Source organism: Patiria miniata, unplaced genomic scaffold, assembly GCF_015706575.1.
Source record: "Patiria miniata isolate m_02_andy unplaced genomic scaffold, ASM1570657v1 HiC_scaffold_13, whole genome shotgun sequence".
NCBI classification, from domain to species: domain Eukaryota; kingdom Metazoa; phylum Echinodermata; class Asteroidea; order Valvatida; family Asterinidae; genus Patiria; species Patiria miniata.
The window spans coordinates 32644-52442 of NW_024037051.1; the positions used below are offsets into that span (position 1 = coordinate 32644).

Here is a 19799-nt window from a genome sequence, read left to right on the forward strand (position 1 = left end):
AAACTGGAGTGTTTTAAAACGTGTACAAAACATATGGGGGAAAATGCATCTTTAATGTGACGTAACCAGACACTTGATGACGTCACGATCACGAATTTCGTCTAGAACCATCTGTGGGTGGTGGTCTAAGTACGAATTAAGTTTAAAGTCGATCGGATTTACGAAGATGCCAAACTGGAGTGTTTAAAACGTGTACAAAACATATGGGGAAAAATGCATCTTTAATGTAACGTAACCTGACACCTGATGACGTCACGATCACAAATTTCTTCTAGGACCATCTGTGGGTGGTGGTCTAAGTATGTACCAAGTCTGAAATCAATCGGATTTAAAAAAGTGGCAAAGTGGACTGCCAGAAGAAACGTGTGTTAAACCTATGGAGAAAAAGTCTGAAAAAGGAGAAGAAAAAAAAAAAAAAAAACTAGAGATGTGTTTGTGGACAAACACAAGCTGTTTCGGATATTCAAAATACTCTGTGCACGTGATGAACAATCAGTGACGTCACTAAAAAAGTCATCTATACAGCACATTATACGTACATGTCAAGTTATAACCAAATCGAACATATAGGTCTATAAATATAGGCCTATGAAGAACAAAATGCCCCTTTAAGGGACGTCACATGACATTTGATGATGACATCACATGAATTTTCATCTATAACCCATCTCGGCATTGGTACGATTACGAATTTCCTCTAGGAGCATCTGTGGGTGGTAGTCTAAGTGTGTACCAGGTCTAACGTCGATCGCATATTTACAAAAGTGCCAAAGTAGAGTGTTTTAAAACGTGTACAAACCCTATGGGGAAAAATGCATCTTTAATGTGATGTAACCCAACACCTGATGACGTCACGATCGCGCATTTCTTCTAGGACCATCTTTGGGTGGTGGTCTAAAAATGTATCAAGACTGAGGTCGATCGGATTTACGAAGGTGCCAAATTGGAGTGTTTTAAAACGTGTACAAAACATATGGGGAAAAACGCATCTTTAATGTGACGTAACCTGACACTTGATGACGTCACGATCACGAATTTCGTCTAGAACCATCTGTGGGTGGTGGTCTAAGTATGAATCAAGTTTAAAGTCGATCGGATTTACGAAGATGCCAAACTGGTGTGTTTTAAAACGTGTACAAAACATATGGGGCAAAATGCATCTTTAATTGATGTAACCTGACACCTGATGACGTCATGATCACAAATTTCTTCTAGGACCATCTGTGGGTGGTGGTCTAAGTGTGTACCAAGTGTAACGTCGATCGGATTTACGAAAGTGCCTAAATGGAGCGTTTTAATACATGTACAAACCCTATGGGCAAAAATGCATCTTTAATGTGACGTAACCTGACACTTGATGACGTCATGATCACAAATTTCTTCTAGGACCATCTGTAGGTGGTGGTCTAAGTATGTACCAAGTCTGAAAAATCATATTTAAAAAAGTGGCAAAGTGGACTTGTAGAAGAAACGTGTGTTAAACCTATGGAGAAAAAGTCTGAAAAAGAGAGAAAAAAAAAAAAAAAAAAAAAAAAAAGAAAAAGAAAAAAAAAAATCTTAACGAAAACAAGAGCTGTTTCGGTGTTCTGTGTCACCGAAACAGCTAAAAAGAAAAAGAAAAAAAAAAAATCTTAACGAAAACAAGAGCTGTTTCGGTGTGTAACCGAAACAGCTAAAAAAAAATGAAAAAAGAAAAAAAAAATCTTAACGAAAACAAGAGCTGTTTCGGTGTGTAACCGAAACAGCTAAAAATATAAAATATGCAACTAACACTGCAAGAAATGAATTCAAATCGCCACAATGCAAAATTAATCATGAAATTACTCCTTGACACTCTCAAGGGGCGTGACCCCTCCCTCCGCCACTTGATTGTTTTTGTACGTGGCCGCTGGGGGCGCAAAGATGTGCTAAAGCCGTTGACGCAAATTACGAGCAAGTTCGGGCAAGGGCCCTTAGTCGACAAACGATTGATTTGTATCGCAACTTACGCCTGCGCACTGATTGCAACGTGCGAACGTCTCTAGTCAAACGCTGATCAAAATGTCATCGCAGATAGGCCCTATGGCCTACGATCGTCCATGTTCATGTAAAGCAAAATCACGCAGAAGCTTCAGTATTTCAGCGACAACCCGGAAACTTTTGTTGCCGTGGTCAGTTTTGTTGTATTGGTGTTAGGTGTTGTTTTTCCAGCCATCGAATAAATAACTTACGTTGGGGTGACCAAACATCCTTCCCCGACAAATAATCCCAAATTCGAACTTCACTGAATAACGTTATAGGCCCATGCTCATAATTACAAATTTTGATTCATTGCATCAGGCCTTTGGTCTTTTTGTGTTTTAACTTCACTCCTCGCCCCCGCCCGAAAAAATCTTGAAAATCGACAGCCAAGCCACGTGCACAAGTTTAGTCCCCCTTTCAAAAATCTTGAATCCACCGACTGTCGAACACTGAGTGAGCACCATAATTATTGTGGGTTCAAAATGTGCACATTGTGTGCCCGCAATGATACAATCACAGCAACAGCGCCCTCTTGTTGTCAGAAAACGGCACGGAATAAAGTGCAAGAATTGAAAAAAAAATCAATCAAGGTTGGTTTTCTAATTATTTCCAGACACTTCTGAGGAATGGATAACTGCCCAAATTGTTCGGCCCTTACTATCTTCGATCACCCTGAAAATACTGTTTAATTGCTGGTTTTTCTATAGCAACACGAACATTATTTACTTTTGAATGAGACACCGAACGAAAATAAATCTACTCACGTTGAATTCATGAAGAATTAGGCCTGACTGACAAACTTCACATTTTTTGCCGTCCGACATGAATTGAGACGGATCTTTTGGTGCGCTAGAGGTGTAAATGCAACAACCCCAAAATAAATGTTCTAAAAATGAGACAAACCTGACAATAAATAAATTTTAATCGTATACAATGTACGGTCGATTAAAAAATGTGTGTATACAGATTTAATGTAGAAATGATGTAAAGGGTCCGATAACGTTCACATTCGTACAATCAATCGTAACAGGCTGTTCGAGTGTAATTTTCTTCTAACAAAATTGCGAGAAAATACGCAATTAATATTAATATACATACCTTTCGAAAATTACCATGTCTCGTTGGAAAGTATTCTACTAATAGTTTAATGAGATATAGAATAATCGATTTCTATATAAAACATGATTTCTATTCAAAACATTTTAAAATAATAATTGTTATACACCGATTTCCTATTTCTAAACGGTTGAATACGGCATTTAATAAAAAGTTCACGCCCCTGGTGTATCACCTGGAGCACGAAGTCTAATTCTCTAATATCTCTCATAAATGTATCAGAACTATCCACACTCAAGTGATACTATAAGAAAAAAATCAGACAAACCAAAGTATGGAAAATAGCAGTACATTTGACTCCATTCTGCCGTTCAATGAGGCCTCGCCCTTGCTCATTAGCCTATATTTCAGTCCAAAAGGTTTTCTTCCGTAGAAGCTACATACGGGATAATAACAACGCCTGAATCAATCCATGTCATCTGATTGGTGGATTGTTGACCACTTGTCATTGAATAATTCGTCCCAAACCCACCACCCGGCCGCACCGCAAAAATAAAAGTTCTATTCCATGGTAAATAAAAGTTCCAATGCCCGGTCACACCATGATGGAGGAAGGAACACAAACCTTCCTCCATGGTCACACTATTGGTAGCTCTGACCAATCAGATGACGAGGATTTTATTGAGGTGTTGTGCAAAACAAATAATGAATGCTTCTGATTCGTGGAATGGAAAACATAATTTCATTCGGTGACAGTGTTCAACTCAACTCAGCTTCGACTCGTGGAATGGAACATTCCATCTGTCATCTCATGAAATTATTCTTACCATTGCACTCATAAACATTTATTATTTGTATATAGTGTTTCATGAGGAGATCGTTTCTACTTTTCATGGACTGAATTGTTTTCTATCGATACTGCTATATGATAAGTAGCCGTTTCAGATACATTGGATTTTATAATTATACGAGAATTTATCCGCTTATGATCAGAATACATTTTCTTAAAACATATCATTTCAAAACTATAGACAAAAACAATCTAATTTTACTTATAAAAAAACAGCTAACTTGTTGACTTGACAACAACAATATACACGGCTGTATACATAAAATAATGCCCCAGACAGCTGATTACAATGTAGAGCGGTAAACGTGTAGACGTTTTATATATAAATATATACATTTCTTTATCAGTGAAAACACCTGTTCGTTAATTGAAATTTTAGAAATATTCTTAAGTATAAAACAGATACAAAAACACAGTCTATATACAAGCAAATTGGCGGATATTTTAGTCATAGTGACTTTTTGTCGTGTGTTGACTGTAAAGCAACATCATTAGACCATTAAAAGAAGGATTATACATAGTCACAAATGTCAAAAAAGGTCTTCAAAAACCAGTAAAAAGTCGCAGAGAATTGCGATAGTTGTAAAACCTCGTGCATTATACAAAACGAAAATGACATCACGGATACGCGTAAAGCTAGCATTCGCACGAAGTATGAACTGGCCTTGTCTTCGGTAAACACCGCACTGTTATACCAACATTTTCCTAAAAGTCTACTCACTACAGAGCCCAAAATATGTAAATGTAAAACCTTGACTAGGATAAAATGTACAACTTTTTTGAAACTGGAATAAAATATACGTCACGATCCTTACCTGTCAAATTACCAAACTGACATGGAATTAATCACAGTGTAAAAATGAGATTTATATTTTATTAGTAAAAGTTGGTTTACTAGTCCGTTACAAGTCCATGACAAGTCCAAGAATAATAAAGGAATGTATTTGTCGCTTTTGAAAAGTTTGGCTCGTGACTTGACACTGGAGGACTAATGGACCATGGACCCGATTCACCAGGACGCCATTTTGGTCGTGTTCCCTGAATGTATTTTATAAATTGTGACCTGTTGAATGGGATGGTGCCAGACTATGTATTCATTTTAGCCTCACTTTCAGGTTTTTTTTTTTAAATGTGGCTTAAAACATTAGGGCATGGTTAATCACAAATTTTAAATTATTCATCAGAGCAGACTGGCATTAACTTGTAATTAACTTTATGTCATTGCTTTCATTTCTTTTCGCAAGTTCCAAAAATGACGATTCTACCTTGCTTTCAATTTAATATGGCCGTCTCAAAAATAAGGTTATATCACATTTTAAAGTGATCGCATAAAAATCTGCAGTTAGATTCTACTCCATGCCGTTGCTCATAACTTCAGCCAGCACCTTCCAAATGTTTTCCCACGCGTCTTGGACGTCTGGTGTGAACTCCTTGGATGACAGGCCATTTCTCATGGTATACATGAAGGCGTCCACTAGGGGCTGCATCAAAATAAAGACAATATACCAGGATGGATAATGGCAATGTATTCTGGATACCAGACCACTCTGTAAAACCATGGTTCTGTAATGTGCACCTTGTGGTACCTATATTGAACCAGACTATAACCACAGGTGCAATATAGATACCACACCGTGCTAATTTAGAACCGCTCTTTTGTTATACACCACATAGAACTGACGTTTCTGATATGATCATGGTTTTTATGTGGCCATCGCGTTGCCGAATAAGGACCAAACAAAAAATTCCAATCGCACTTTTTTTGCCATTTTGATGACTTCTGTGTGATTTTTTGTTCACCTTTGTTTTGAGTCTGCGTTACCGATTTCACTTGTACAGGGCGAGTCAAAAAAGGAAACCCAAATGGCAGGACCAATCCTTTCCTTTAATAAAGTTTTGCATGCATGTAGCACTTTCAAAATCTGGGATATGAAAGCCCAATTAAAAAGCTTTCTTTCAGCACAAGAATCATTCAAATCACTCCTGTACTTTTCAATTTAAAACACAATCCCAATTCACATAGGGATGTGTGTGAATCATTTTCGTTTTGCTAAAAGAACACTTTCTTTTTTTGTGATCCGTGGACAGAACTTTAAAACGGTGTTTGTTTAAAATTCCGTAACTTAAAAAGTACACGAGTGATTTGAATGATTTTTGTACTAAAAAAAAAGCTGATTAATTGCTTTCATATCCTAGATCTTGAAAGTGCTACATGCTGAATTTCATTTAAAAAATGGTCCTGCCATTTGGGTTTTTTTTTTTTTACTCACCCTGTATTGCCTAGTGTGACCAAGGGAATGTCTATATACGATTGTCTATATATTCGTGCACTTGGCTGTCTCATACTCTGAAAAACGACAGTTACTTAAGGTCGGATCGTTTTCCTCCGTTTGTTGTTTGTGAGTTTGATTTGTTCCTTTCTTCACATCTATTTGTGAAAGATTTTACCTTCGCTCGTTTTTTAACGAATGAGGGCGCTAGAATGGTGCCATTTTGCTGGGTATAGACAGTGGGAATACCACCTGCTTTTAACAACGTTTATCCTATCTTAAAATCAGAGATAATAAAAATGTCATTTTGAATAACAGCAACATGTAAAGTTACATCAGCAACCCGGGATTGGAATCTGTTTGCACCTAAACAGTTAAAGTTATTGTTTGTCGGTTGGTTGGTTCTGTTTTCTACCTGGAAGTGTTCAGGCTTGGCGCCGTAGACATTGTGTCTAGTCCCAAGGTCCTTCAGGATGGGAACTATCTTCCCCAGGTCATCCAGACCATCAACTGCCGTGCCGATCGTCTCCATGACCCCCTTGCCGTGAGCTCGCAGGTCCGAGTTGTGTTTCAGCATCTGGGGAGGAACTGACGACTTCCCGAAGGGGAAGAGTTCCCTAATGGATGGGTTCCTATCCAGAAACCTTGGACATTCAAAGAAAACATTGGAACCTTTCAGTCAGCTACACACCCTATAAAGTTCCGGGTCAGATTCGACTCTGAATCCGGCCAGATTTGCCCCGACACTCTTCCAGGTCAAAATGACAATCCTCCGTGTCATAATGACACTCTTCCATGTCAAAATGACAAACCTACGTGTCATAATGACACTCTTCCATGTCAAAATGACAATCCTCCGTGTCATAATGACACTCTTCCATGTCAAAATGACAATCCTCCGTGTCATAATGACACTCTTTTGAGTCAAAACGTTGTTTGTGTCAAATGGCACACACACCGTGAAGAGAGCGCTTGGAAACGCCCGTAGAAAGTGGAAATTTAAATCTTATTTGTCATTTTATTATTAAAAATAAATAGACTCAGCAACAACATCATTCATGGTTGGCAGCAGACCCGGCCTGGTTGATTAAAACAAAAATAGAAATGAAAAAAAGAAAATCAGATAACCAACCTGGCAAAAAGTGCGGCGCCCAAGTTGACGGAATCTTTTTGCATGACCTTCCAGCTTTTCTGAACCAGACGCTTGTCTCTCAGAGATATCAGCCCCTCCTCTGAATTTCCGTTCTCATCCAGTCTGTTGTATAATGATTATTGGAACATAAAATAACTCATTTGTCTTATCACGATGAAAATATGGGACTCCCATTTTGCCAAAAGATACACATTGCCATATTTCGAACTGGGTAGAAGGCAGTTTCTGATAATTCCTGTTCAACAACCAATCTGACCAGTACGTTTTGACAAAATTAAATAATTTCCTTTAGGCCTACGATTTCTCTTTATTCTGTTTTTGACTATAAACCTCATATAGAGGCGCTTATGTACAAGCATCTGTATATAACCTTACGTTAAAAAACAATTTAAAAAAAATAATAAAAATGTTACTACCTCATAGTTCGACTCATCGTCACATCAACCACCTTCAAGATGTTCCGCCACGCCTCCTGCGTTTCAGACGTGAAGACATTTGGTGACAGACCTTGTTTGAGGGAATACATTAATGCCTCAACAACAGCCTGCAATGAAAACAAACCAAATGTATACCATCCTTGAGAACATCTGTATCCAGTCCATCTTCAGGTACCCCCCCCCCCTTATCTTTGTTATCAACCTGATACTTCAAAGCCAAAATAACCCGGAAAATGATACAGTGAAGTGTAATTTTGACCATAAAAAGTGTCAGTTTGACCCGAAAAGGTGTAATTTTTGACCAAGAAAAGAATCAAGTCAATATATGACCCGGAACTTTTTAGAGTGTGAAAAAAATATCTGGGAACATAACTTACTGGGAAATGTTCAGGTCTGGCGCCGTAAATCTTGTGTCTAGCTCCGACTTCCTCTAGGATAGGAACTATCCTCCCCAAGTCATCTAGCCCAGCAACTGCCGTGCCGATCGTCTCCATGACCCCCTTGCCGTGGGCGCGCAGGTCCGGGTTCTGTTTCAGTTTCTCGGGCGGCAGGTTCAACTTGCCAAAGGAGAAGAGATTCTGCACGGAAGGGTTCTTCTCCAGAAGCCTTTTAGAAAAGCGAACAGGCATGCCGGTCTTGATATTGAATTAATTAATTTATGGACAGTTATCATCAGAGATGCTCTATAGATGGAAAGGGTTCCAATTCTTATCGAGCTTAGGTCAAGTTGAATGCAGCTTGGATGTTTCGTTTTGGGCTACATGCATTCCCGAGAATGTCATTGAAAAGCAAGATTTTTTGGTGTATGATGATGTTTTTACTTGCTTTAAAGTGCATGGGTCTTAGTCTTTTAAAAGTTGCTTTTATTATCCCTTTGGGATATTTTGACAATTTATCCGGGATGTTCTTTTGAGCAGGTCGATTAAAAAGACTGTGTCTTCTTGAACAGACGATCAGGGGACTTTACCTTACGAACATAACTGCGCCCAAGTTGACCAAGTCTTTTTGAACGAACTTCCAGCTATTCTGGACCAACTGCTTGTCTTTGGGAGATATCGGAGATGCCGTTGATTCCTCTTCTGACACTCCAGATTCATCGCTACTGCAAAGGAATAACGAGTGACACAAGATAAATTAAACATGACAGGAAGCTATCATGAAACTTGCACTGATGTAGAAGACACCTTTCAAAAGACCTTTCCCGACCGCGTATGTTTCGATTGTTTTATTTTTTTTTTTAAAGTTAAGTAAAATTGTCATTATTTGTCGAAGGAAAACTACTACTATCAATATTCATTGACCTTTCACAGCCTTCAATCAAATAACAGGTTAAGATCTTAATTTAACACTTAAACAATCCATCATTATTTATTTTATGCCTAAAGTGAAAGCTTAAAAAGTTTTTTATTCAATTCACGTTGCACTTAAATCGAATCTAATGTTCTATTATGAACAAGTGTTTGAGGTCCCATAAAAGGTCTCGTCTACGACACTGGAAATAGGTTATGAACTCTTCAGTAGCCCTCTATTTTTCATCAACTCTATGAACAGGGGTAACAACAAATATCTATTGCGGAGCGCTTTGAGGCATTGGTATGAAGCGCCATTACAAGCACCACTGGGAATGGAGGAAATGATTTGAAAAGGTGTAACGAATAATGTAGGTGGCGGAGGAAGCATACCTCATAGTGCTGCCCATTGTAACAGCTACCACACTCAAGATGTTCCTCCATGCCTCTTGAACGTCAGGCGTAAATATCTTGGGTGACAGACCTTTCTTCAAGGAGTACATGAACGCCTCAACGATAGCCTGAAACCCAAACGGTGATGTCCATTTAGATTGTGAAAAATCATCAACAGGGAAGGTAAAGGTATAACGACATCTTTGCTGATCACCCTGTGGCCAAGGGGTTCTTTATTGAACATGATCTGTCAAGAGACCCTTTAGGCCTTGTAGATGTTTTCAGATAAGGACAATTAATGTAGCCTTATTTAGCACGTATCTTTAGGACTGTTTGGTGTACAGGCCAGGGCCAAGCGACCCTTGTGCCCGTCTCTGTTCCTTGTTTTATAGTAGCCCTTTCCATTGAGTGACTTTCAGCCTTGTAATACTAATAAGCAAATTCCATTAACACACAAAAAATTTTTTTGTTAACTGGGCATTCCTACCGGGAAGTGCGCAGGTTTGGCGCCGTAGGTCTTATGCCTAGCCCCGAGGTCTTCCATCATAGGAATGATTTTCCCCAGGTCGTCGGCTCCTGACACCAAAGTCCCAAACGTCAACATGACCCCCTTGCCATGCGCTCGCAGGTCCGGGTTTTGCCTCAGCTTGTCCGGCGGTAAGTTGAGCCTACCGAAGCTGAAAGTTTTCCGTATGCCTGGATTCTTTTCCAGAAGCCTGAATGACGAAAAAGACAGCCAAAGATGAATAAATTCCCCGTGTGGAGGTAAAATCTCCTGACAACATGCATGCGACTATTAAAAAGCCATTCGATTGTACACCTTCGAATAAAATTTACAGATTTAATTTGAAGAATGCATTCGTAAATAATATTATGCTTTGTTTGTTGGGTTGTTGGGGTATTTGTTTGTGTGTTTGTGTGTTTTATTTCTTTCTGGTAATGAAGCCAATGTTTCCTCAAAAGTGCCCCAGGCACTGTAGCTCGAAAGCCTGAGGAAACCTGTATACAGGAGACTATGAAAAGAATTGATAGTTTTACAGGTAGGAGGACACCCCGAGAAGAATGTTCAGGGAAAACCCCCAGAATCTGGTAGGGACTGAAAACCCGATCCACATAAGGTCCGGGCAGGAATCGAACCCAGGCCACATAGAGGTGGATCTGGGAGGCGAAGAAAGAAACCGTCACTGCGCCACCCTGACTCCCCAAACCGTGCGTTCCTTTGTGTCTTTTTCATAGACGTTCCTAGGTGTTTTTTTCATACTTCATTGTTATGAGAAAAAAATAGTCTACCAACCTTACAAACATACTGGCGCCCAAGTTGACCAAGTCTTTTTGAATGAACTTCCAGCTCCCCTGTGCCAGCTGCTTGTCTTTGGGAGATATCGTTACATCTGATGCACCGTTCGAATGGCTGCTGCGAAGGAAGGAACCAATCAAAAGAGGACACAAAAGGAATAAGACTAATACAAAGATGTATAGGCTTTGAATTGGCAAGAATCCGTTGAATTAATTATTCTCAGTGCATTTTGCAGATCGACTCACCAGCCTAACATGATTTAACACCTTCAAGACGTGCAGATGACATCAGGAGAAGTCAAATGCATATTATGCGAGTGTATTACACTATAGAACATCTGTACTGATTTATTGATCTATCAAAGCTGAGAGTTGAGAGGTTACCTCATAGAGGTGCTCATGGTAACATCCACAACCTTCAAGACGTTCCTCCATGCCTCTTGCACCTCAGCCGTGAACACCTCTGCCGAAACTCGAGTCTTCATGGAAAACATGAAAGCTTCAACCAAGGCCTGAAACCAAAAGGAAAAAAAGTGAGGAGATCCACAGTGAGACGGTACGAGAAAAGCAACTTGAAGAGTACTTCATTGTACCAGGGCTTGGATGACAAAAACGGTATATGGATGAGAGCAAACTGCGAGTAGAGTGGGTAAAGTTGGTTAAGGTACGCGATGGAGGAACGAGAAGTGCAGAGTTTGAACCTGCGCACATCCCATGATAGTACCTGTAGAGAAGTCTCAAAGACATAGCTAAGGCGTCTAATAGTGAGAGATCCAAAGGAAGCCGTCAAACCCTGTCCCAATATGTAATATTACTCGAAAAACAAAACTTACAGGGAAGTGTTCTGGTTTGGCGCCGTAACTGTTATGCCTGGCGCCGAGTTCTTTTAACGTAGGAACAATGTCCTTAAGATCGTCGAGACTGGCAACCAGAATTCCAATCGTCTCCATGACCCCCTTGCCATGGGCTCGCAGGTCCGGGTTCTGCCTCAGCTTGTCCGGCGGTAGGTTCAGCTTGCCAAAGGGAAAGAGTTTCTGAATGGAAGGATTCTTCTCCAAAAGTCTTTCATAATGAATACGAAAAAAAAAAAACACTTCGACATTAAGGAATTTCATCGTGGAATTCGTGATGCATAGATTATCCAAACCAATACTCAAAGATTTTAAATAAGAACGTTTGTACGAACAATTTTCATTAATGTCCTTCTGATTTATAGATCACTGTCAACCCTCTGTCAACTAGGAGGCTTAAAAAAACATTGTCACCTGGCAAAAAGGACTGCTCCCAGGTTAACTGCGTCTTTTTCCATGATCTTCCAGCTAGCCTGGACCAGGCGCTTGTTTTTGGAAGAAATCGGCCCCTCATCTTCGCTACTGCCGCTCCTGTTCAATTAATTTTGGCGAAAACAAAATCACTTTTAGTATTTGATTTAGCTTGAAACACAATTAAGGCGGCACACACATTCATGCCAATTTCTGTCGTCAGTGAGTGTAGTTTTGAGTACCCGGTTTGGGTCAACTTTGAAACTCGGCCGGCTGTCCTCGGTTTGGCTGTATTTATTTCATCTGAACTCAGTATGTGTAAGAACTATTTCATAAGCAGTAAGCCAAACCGGTTGACAATGGACCGATCCAGTAAGCCCCACCCACTGCGCACGTGGGCAAATTAACACGTGCTCCTCTCCAATGCCACGCTGCATTTTCCTGCCGCGCGCATCATACGCGCGTGCACGCATGTCGAACTTTTGTGCACGCACATCGGACATAAATCAAGGTTGTGATTGGTCAGAACACCATGGGGCGGTGCTTACTGGATCGGTCCAATGGGAAAACCAAGAACTGTCTGACAATGCATACAGGTCAGCGACAAATTAAGGGAACTAACTATACAGGGTGTGCATCAGAACCGGGTACCCGAGCACCCGACCGCTGATGTCAGGAACCGGTTCCAGATTATGGGATCGGGTACCCGTAACCAACTTTACAAATAGCTTAGTAACTTCTAAGACAGTGAAAAGAAAAGTTGTAAATGCCATTTGTGAGGAATTTTCAAAATGAAAATCAGGCCATCTGGAAAACCAAAACAGATTTTACGTTTATGTGCATTTTAACGGGCAACAGATAACGCTGGTGAAAGTTGCAGTTTTCACCGTAAAGCTAAGCCCATCGGAGAACTTCCGGGATTTGAATTTTGGGGTTGGGTCTCTTTCACGGGAACCCCGGTACCCGTGTTTTACTTCAATAGGGTGCCCGGTTCCTGTACTACCCGTTAATGCATACCCTGGCCGGCGGGCGCGTTTCCTGGGAAAAAAATAGCTCAAGGAGATTTAGAGACGGCAAAGGCTTACCATCGGCCTAATTATTGACGGCAATTAAATTGTGCATGTGAAATATTTTCTCATTTTGTTAAGATCCAAAGTTTGAACCTTTGGCACCTATTAATCCGGATATTGTAAGCTATAACGGTTTTGTTGATCATCAGTCACCAACTTTGAGTCGACTCTCACCCTTATATCGACTTCATGGTTCCAATGTTTACTCGACTATTATGGAGACCAGGGGACAATTTCATTGAACTGCGAAAAAGAAGATGCTGATTAGCAAATTTAGAAATGCTAACTTAGAGCCAGTCAAACGCAATACACATCTGTGGCTTTTTGCATGGTAACCTAGTTGTGCTAAGCAAAATCACAATCTGTTCTTAGCAAATTTCTGTGCCGAGGAAGAGCCACTGAAAATTGGCCTCTGAGTGGTTCCTGAGGTCATACCTCATTGTTTTGCTCATGGACGTAGCCACCATCTTCATCAGGTTCTGCCAAGCCTCTTGAGCCTCAGGGGTAAACAGCTTGGGCGGCAGACCGTTCTTCAGGGAATGCATGAGCGCCTCCACCAGTGCCTTCAGTTCGAAAGAGAATATCCCCGATGGTTAGTCAAAATGAACGGTCTTCTGGATAGACTTTTGTTTTGCGGCATCTTTATTTACAATAAAAACACAACCACACCCAAAAAAAATCAAGGTGGAGGTCAAGTCATCTCATGTTACTCACGAGTCATTAACAAAAAAACTGAGACAAATGTATCATTTTGTCATTGTTCAACCCCTGTTACTTGTGACCCAACTTGCGATTGAACTGTGATTTGATTTGTGATGGACGCGACTAAATCTGCAAAAAGTGATAGATTACTCAATTATCTGTATAAACTATATGTTAACGAATGATGTTTTAGGTACCAAAACGATATGTCAAGTATGAAAATATTAGCATATACATCTCTAAATTCTAAAGAGTGAAATTAGGGACTAGACGTTTTAGAATGAAAATCACTCTCATTTTCGATTGAAATAGTCTGAAAAAGAACCACTTTAGTTGAAGCTCGAGTGAAAACTCGATCTTTACGATTGAACAAATTTCATTCTAAAACGCCTAGTCCCTAGTTTCCGACTGTAGGAGTGAATCTTCAATAATAAACGTAACAAGTCCAAGACTCTTACCGGAAAGTGCTCGGGTTTGGCCCCGTACATCTGGTGTCTGGCTCCAAGGTCTTCCAAGATGGTAGCGATGATGTCTGGGTCATCCAGACCCATGACCACCGCACCGATGGTACTCATGACTCGCTGTCCGTGGGATCTCAGATCCTTGTTTCGTTTCAGCTTCTCCGCTGACAGGTTGAGCTTACCGAAGGTGAAGAGGTTCTGAATGGGAGGGCTCTTTTCCAACAATCTGATAACAAAAATTTTAGGACATCACTGTAAACCTTTTAAAAAGAAGGTTTTTTGCCAAGAAGATGACACAGTATATAAGCTGATAAGGTGTAGGGTTGACCAGCTGCCTATAGAACATCAGGACTTCGGACACTTTCGCAGCAGTCCTTTAGGTTTTACTTATCGGTATCCAAGTGTATGATTGACCTAAGTAAAGACCCAGCATTAAGCTCCTCTGTAACTGAAGTGTGCTTACCTTACAAAGAGGGCTGCACCCAAGTTGACCATGTCTTTCTGTATGACCTTCCAGCACTCACGAACGAGCCGTTTGTCTCTTTGAGACATCGGTCCAACATCAGCATCATCGCTCCTGCAGTAAGCAAGATTAACAATTAGCGATATTTCCAATAACCAATTTTCACAAGTCCTCAAATTCAAACCTTGAAGAGTTCAGCTTATCCGACTTAGCAGCAGGTACATTGCAGGCAACTGGTGGAATGGCAAAGGGTGGAAAATATTTCAGGCTATCGCGATCTTCCGTTTGAATAGTCTATGACGTGCTCATTTCAATATGGAAATTAAAAAAGTGCAAGAAAATAGGTGAAATAAGACTCACGTACTCTGACTTGGGAACTCCAAGGGGCAATAACATTCCTTTAATCGAACAACATGAAATGTGGTTTATGACGAATACGTCACTTTTCTGTCACTGGAAGTGTATTTTGCATTCCAACAACAAGACGGTAACCTTTTGTGTATACACCATAGAATGTTAAATCGTGAACACGCTTACTCCGGCGTTATTGAGAAGTTTGCATTTTTTTGCAAACCATTAAAGACAAACACAAAAATAATGTTTGAATGGAGGCAAGTCAAGCCACAGGCTGCACAAATGAACTGTAACAAAGGCATTCCTTCGCTTTTGTATTGTTCATCTTGCGTTACTATACTTTGAATTGGACAGCTGTGAATTGACGTGCGATTAATTGTGAGCGGACATGTAATGTACTTAATGATCCATCGCAAGTACTCGACTTCAACACTGTTGTCTTTTTGATAGGTTCTATAGTTATTATACCTCATCGCTTCACTCATGAGTTCTGCAACCACTTTCAAGGCATTCTCCCAGGCTCCTTGCACCTCTGCAGTGAACACCTTCGGCGGTAGACCATCCTTCAGGGTAAAGATTAAGGCTTCCGCAAGAGGCTGACAAAATAAACAAGTGATTGTTGGAACTCGCACATACTTTTAAATTGGGAATCATACCCGAGAAACAGTTGGATGTAAATGAAAATGAGACTCATAGTTGTGCCAGAAAATGTGGACCAAAATCTTCCACTTCGCGAGTTCTGCAACATTTTTACAAGTACTCATTGAATGTGTTCTTGGGAAAAAAGGGGGCATTTCAATGAGTTCGTCATAAGCATTGATGATGTTGATATGCATTCATGATTTCGCACGTTGATTTTTGACAGCCTTAAAAAAGACAATAAGCATTGGGAAAAGCTTCAGCGACGAATCTGAGATGATAATAGCATACATTTTCAGGGTAAGATGTCGTTACCGGTCTTTTTAATGTATTTTTGAATATTTTTTTTGGGGGGGGGGAAGAGTAACCTCACTTAATTTATTCGCAAATAGACTAATTGATCGGCATTACCACGCTAATGCCACGTGTTCGCCTCACATCACACGTGTTCTTAACATGATTTGAAGGGCGCGTGTAGCCTAGTTGGAAAAACCCTATTGGTCGAGGAGCTGTGAGTGCGCGCGTATCGCCTGCCAATATTAGCGTCGTGCCCCTCAGTAATGGCTTCTCATTTTAGTCGTTGGAGAAGTCTGAAGGTGTCCAAGGATGTTTCTTTATTGATGGTTGTTAGTCTCAGTGTATGGTACCTTAAAGTGTTCCGGTTTGGTGCCATAAGCATTGTGCCTCGCTCCGAGATCTTTCAGGAAAGGTACCAGTTTTCCCGGGTTGTCCAGCGTCTCCACTGCCGTGCCAATCGTCTCCATGACATTCTTGCCGTGGGCACGCAGGTCCGCGTTGTCCTTTAGTTTCTCGGGGGACAAGTTGAGCTTGCCGAATGGGAAGAGGTTCTTGATGGCAGGGTTTTTCTCAAGAAGCCTTTGAATAAAACAGGGACAGAACTTGTCGTTTAAATTGATGGTGTTGGTGCAGGAATCCAGGGAGGTAGGAAAAGGAAAATCGTAAAGGAATCCTGTAGGATTCTTATAGTTTGTTTACATCTTCTACAGGTTCCTATAGGATCCGAAGAGATGTGACATTTGCACAATTATTTAGGACCACTTGAGGATTTAATAACACTCGACAGAACAACCTACGGGAAACGTATATGATCCTTGGAATTTTTCTAGAACGATTCGTCGAAGAATTGGCATCTTGTATGACACGAACAGTAGGCTAATAAATATAATGGATATCATGCCTACCCTAATTTTCATTTCTTGTTTTGTTAATGGGATCGCCAACCAGAAGGTCACAGGCCACTCAAGATAGCGGCAACGAAAAACAAACAAAGGATGCGATTTTTTTTTAGGAAAAATGTGTTTTTAGAGCACATTTTGGATGCACACGTCGTGCAGTTGAAGCAGCGGGTCAAAACTTTGAAGTGATTGAAGTGTCTGGAAGACAGCGATGCGTTATACGCATGACATCGACAACCATGACAACGCATGAGCCGGCCAATGATAGTGCAATACGTCATAATGAATATTTATTTTCTCATGAATATTTAGTTTATTTCAATGGATACTTCAAATACGTCCAAAGATTGATCATTGCAATAGCGATCGTGCGCGGCCTAGCGGTTAAAAGTCTCGTGTTTCAAGCAAGAGTCCGAGGTTCCAATCTCGATGAAGTAAGTGACTGATTAATAAATCAGAATAAAGGAAAGGAGAGGATGAGAGTAGAGGAGGGAAAAGTGGAGGAAATAGCCATAAAAGATGCAACTTTTGGCATTTGAAAATTAATTGAAAAAAGTGGTGATCCAGTACGGAAATTTTGTTTCAATACTGAGTGCTGAAAACCTAAAAATCAATGTTGACTGGCCTAATAAAAAAGAATTTTGGACTGAGATTGAGAAACAAATTTTCCATTGGTCAGAAAATATCCACCCCCCCCCCACCTATACTATGTGCACGACCACAAAAGTAGCGTCGAGATCAGATGGGTCTAACTGTTACTTGTGTTACATTGTTTCCCACACAAAAAAATTAACCTGAAAGAATCAGTTTCACTTTCAGCGCATCAATGATCAAACCAATGTTGTTTATTGTGGCGAATGAACTACGGTCGTCTACGCATTACGTTACCTTGTTCTTATCTTGTTGTAACTGGTCGATTTTTGCTCTCTCCCGCCTAATCAGCCTCTTTCTCTTCTGGCGTAGAAATAAGGTGGCATCTGCAGTCTGTCTGTCCAATTTCTGTCGCCATTTTTTTCGTTCAGCTCACCGAAATGTCAAAAGGCAAACTCTGTTGTGTTATTGGGTCAGTGAACAGCGCCCTCAATAACACCTCCTGTAAGAACTTCACTCGCTATTTATAATTAAATAAAATTAAAGGAGGTCTCCTTTTGAAAAACGCGTTTACCACGAAATAATAAAAAAAAATTGAAAAGATTTGGGATGGGCCCTAACAAGGCTTCAGGTTTCCATTATAGTTAACTCCCACTGCACTCGGCACTCGTTTTCTTTTCCCTGCACAATATCTTTCGGGGGCCGGGGTACGGGGAGTTCGCTCGTCCCCCCCCCCCGGCGCGGCCCCGCCCTGCAAACAGGTGTCGTGAGTGTCGGGGAGGGGGGGGGGGTGTCCATGTTCAACGGTTGTTGACAATTGGAGGGGGAAAATCGTTACAAAGAATTCTCATTAGAAATAAACTCTCAACAAATGTTATACTCAACTAAATGCGATGAAATTCTACTATCATTATAGTCAGCGAAATCATGGACGAGGGGACACCTCCCCCCCCCCCCGCCCCAGTTTTGTTTTAGCCCGCCCCGTAATGAGCCAATTGCTCTGAAATAAATTTTTAACAAATACAGGCAAACACAAGGTGACAACACACCATTCACATTTTAGGACGTAATAAAATCGAACTGAAAGGGAAAGTGCATGCACCAATTGAAAACTACATTTACTGAGCTGGCGCTTTTTATTAAACAACACATTTCCATTCCCATCAGGTTGCCCTTTTAATTTTCATCACTTTTATTTAAGTGTGCCTGATAATGAGGTGCCAATTGTGGTTGACATTATTTTTGTTTGGCTAAGAAAAATCGGTGTGCGGGGTGGAGGTGGGCGGATGGAGGAGCCGGGCATTTTATGCCCGGCCTCAGTTATCCCTCTCCGGGATTTAAACCCCCCCCCCTTTCCCGCATAACACACGGCCAACGTCAACTTATCTTCAATTTAAGAGTGTTTCATGACCCTAGCAGCCTGACCACTGTGGGTCTGCCACTGCCGGTGCCGAGAAGGCTTTCTTCGTTGCCTTGGATGGGGACGGGGAGAAAGCAAACAACTACTACGCCGATATTCCCGCGCTCAAGACCAAAGCTGTGGCCAAGGAGAACTCGTACTATGAAGTAGGACATATCAGTGGCGTAAATCCATGCCGGAGAGTGTGGCGGATGGGGGATGACCATGCGGCAAAATCCTAAAATTGCCCGGTCGTGTGAATTCAAAATGGGATTTTTTTTGGGGGGGGGGTGACACGATATTACATAGGGGTGCTGTTCACGATACAAAATACATGTAATGGAAACATACGTTTATACGTCCCTTAAACCGTAACCAGCCTTAATCTTCAAAAATCCCCCGGTTTTGGAGGATTTTGGAGGATTGAGGATGAATGGTGCTTGAGAAAAATTAGGATTTTGGAGAATTGAGGATGAATGGTGCTGAAGCAAATGAGGATTGAGGATGAATGGTGTTTGAAGAAGATGAATATTGGAATATTGAGGAGTATTTAGGATGAATGCATTTTGAGAGGCAGGACTGTCTGACGTGTTGGGAAGGATAGAGGCGCTGGGTATCCTTCATTTAAACACAAGTGCAACATTTTGAAGTATTTTGGAAGAATGAGGATGGTTCCTAGCAAAAAGGGGGCCTAAGGGGGTTGTTAACCTTCAAAGCTGGGCATTCAACTTATTCTCCGTGGTTTCTTTTCAATACTGTTTTATTAATTTGGACAGTTGGGAAGATTTTTGGGTTTCTCACCTTCAAAACGGGAGGGGGGCGGAACCAATTCCCCACCCCCGGTCAGAAAGTGTTGGGATGGATCCGCCCATCCCCGCGGGATTTACGCCCATGAGGATATTACGTTTCAGTGCCAA

At 40.9% G+C, this 19799-nt stretch overlaps 1 protein-coding gene across 1 annotated transcript; it reads right to left on the reverse strand.

Annotated features, from left to right (window-relative positions):
* Positions 1-5120: 5120 nt before the first annotated feature.
* LOC119721462 lies at positions 5121-19109 on the reverse strand. Its single transcript, XM_038191542.1, has 19 exons — positions 18909-19109; positions 17781-17830; positions 16344-16572; positions 15526-15653; positions 14704-14817; positions 14238-14466; positions 13513-13640; positions 12011-12127; positions 11579-11807; positions 11130-11257; positions 10744-10863; positions 9937-10165; positions 9450-9577; positions 8735-8869; positions 8145-8373; positions 7747-7874; positions 7310-7432; positions 6593-6821; positions 5121-5388 (listed from the first exon to the last, which is right to left on the reverse strand). The coding sequence occupies exons 1-19, from the start codon at positions 19107-19109 to the stop codon at positions 5257-5259; spliced, it is 3006 nt and encodes a 1001-aa protein (XP_038047470.1). The 3' UTR covers positions 5121-5256.
* Between the last annotated feature and the right edge of the window lie 690 nt (positions 19110-19799).

What these genes read in the sequence shown, in the direction of transcription:
- LOC119721462 (XM_038191542.1), bottom strand. Translation starts at nt 19,109, where the DNA reads ATGGTCATCCCCCATCCGCCACACTCTCCGGCATGGATTTACGCCACT. An exon ending in CCAAACCGGAACACTTTAAG is followed by an intron (nt 15,654 to 16,343) that starts GTACCATACACT and finishes TTATTTTGTCAG; the next exon opens with CCTCTTGCGGAAGCCTTAAT. An exon ending in CCAAACCTGCGCACTTCCCG is followed by an intron (nt 9,578 to 9,936) that starts GTAGGAATGCCC and finishes TTTGGGTTTCAG; the next exon opens with GCTATCGTTGAGGCGTTCAT.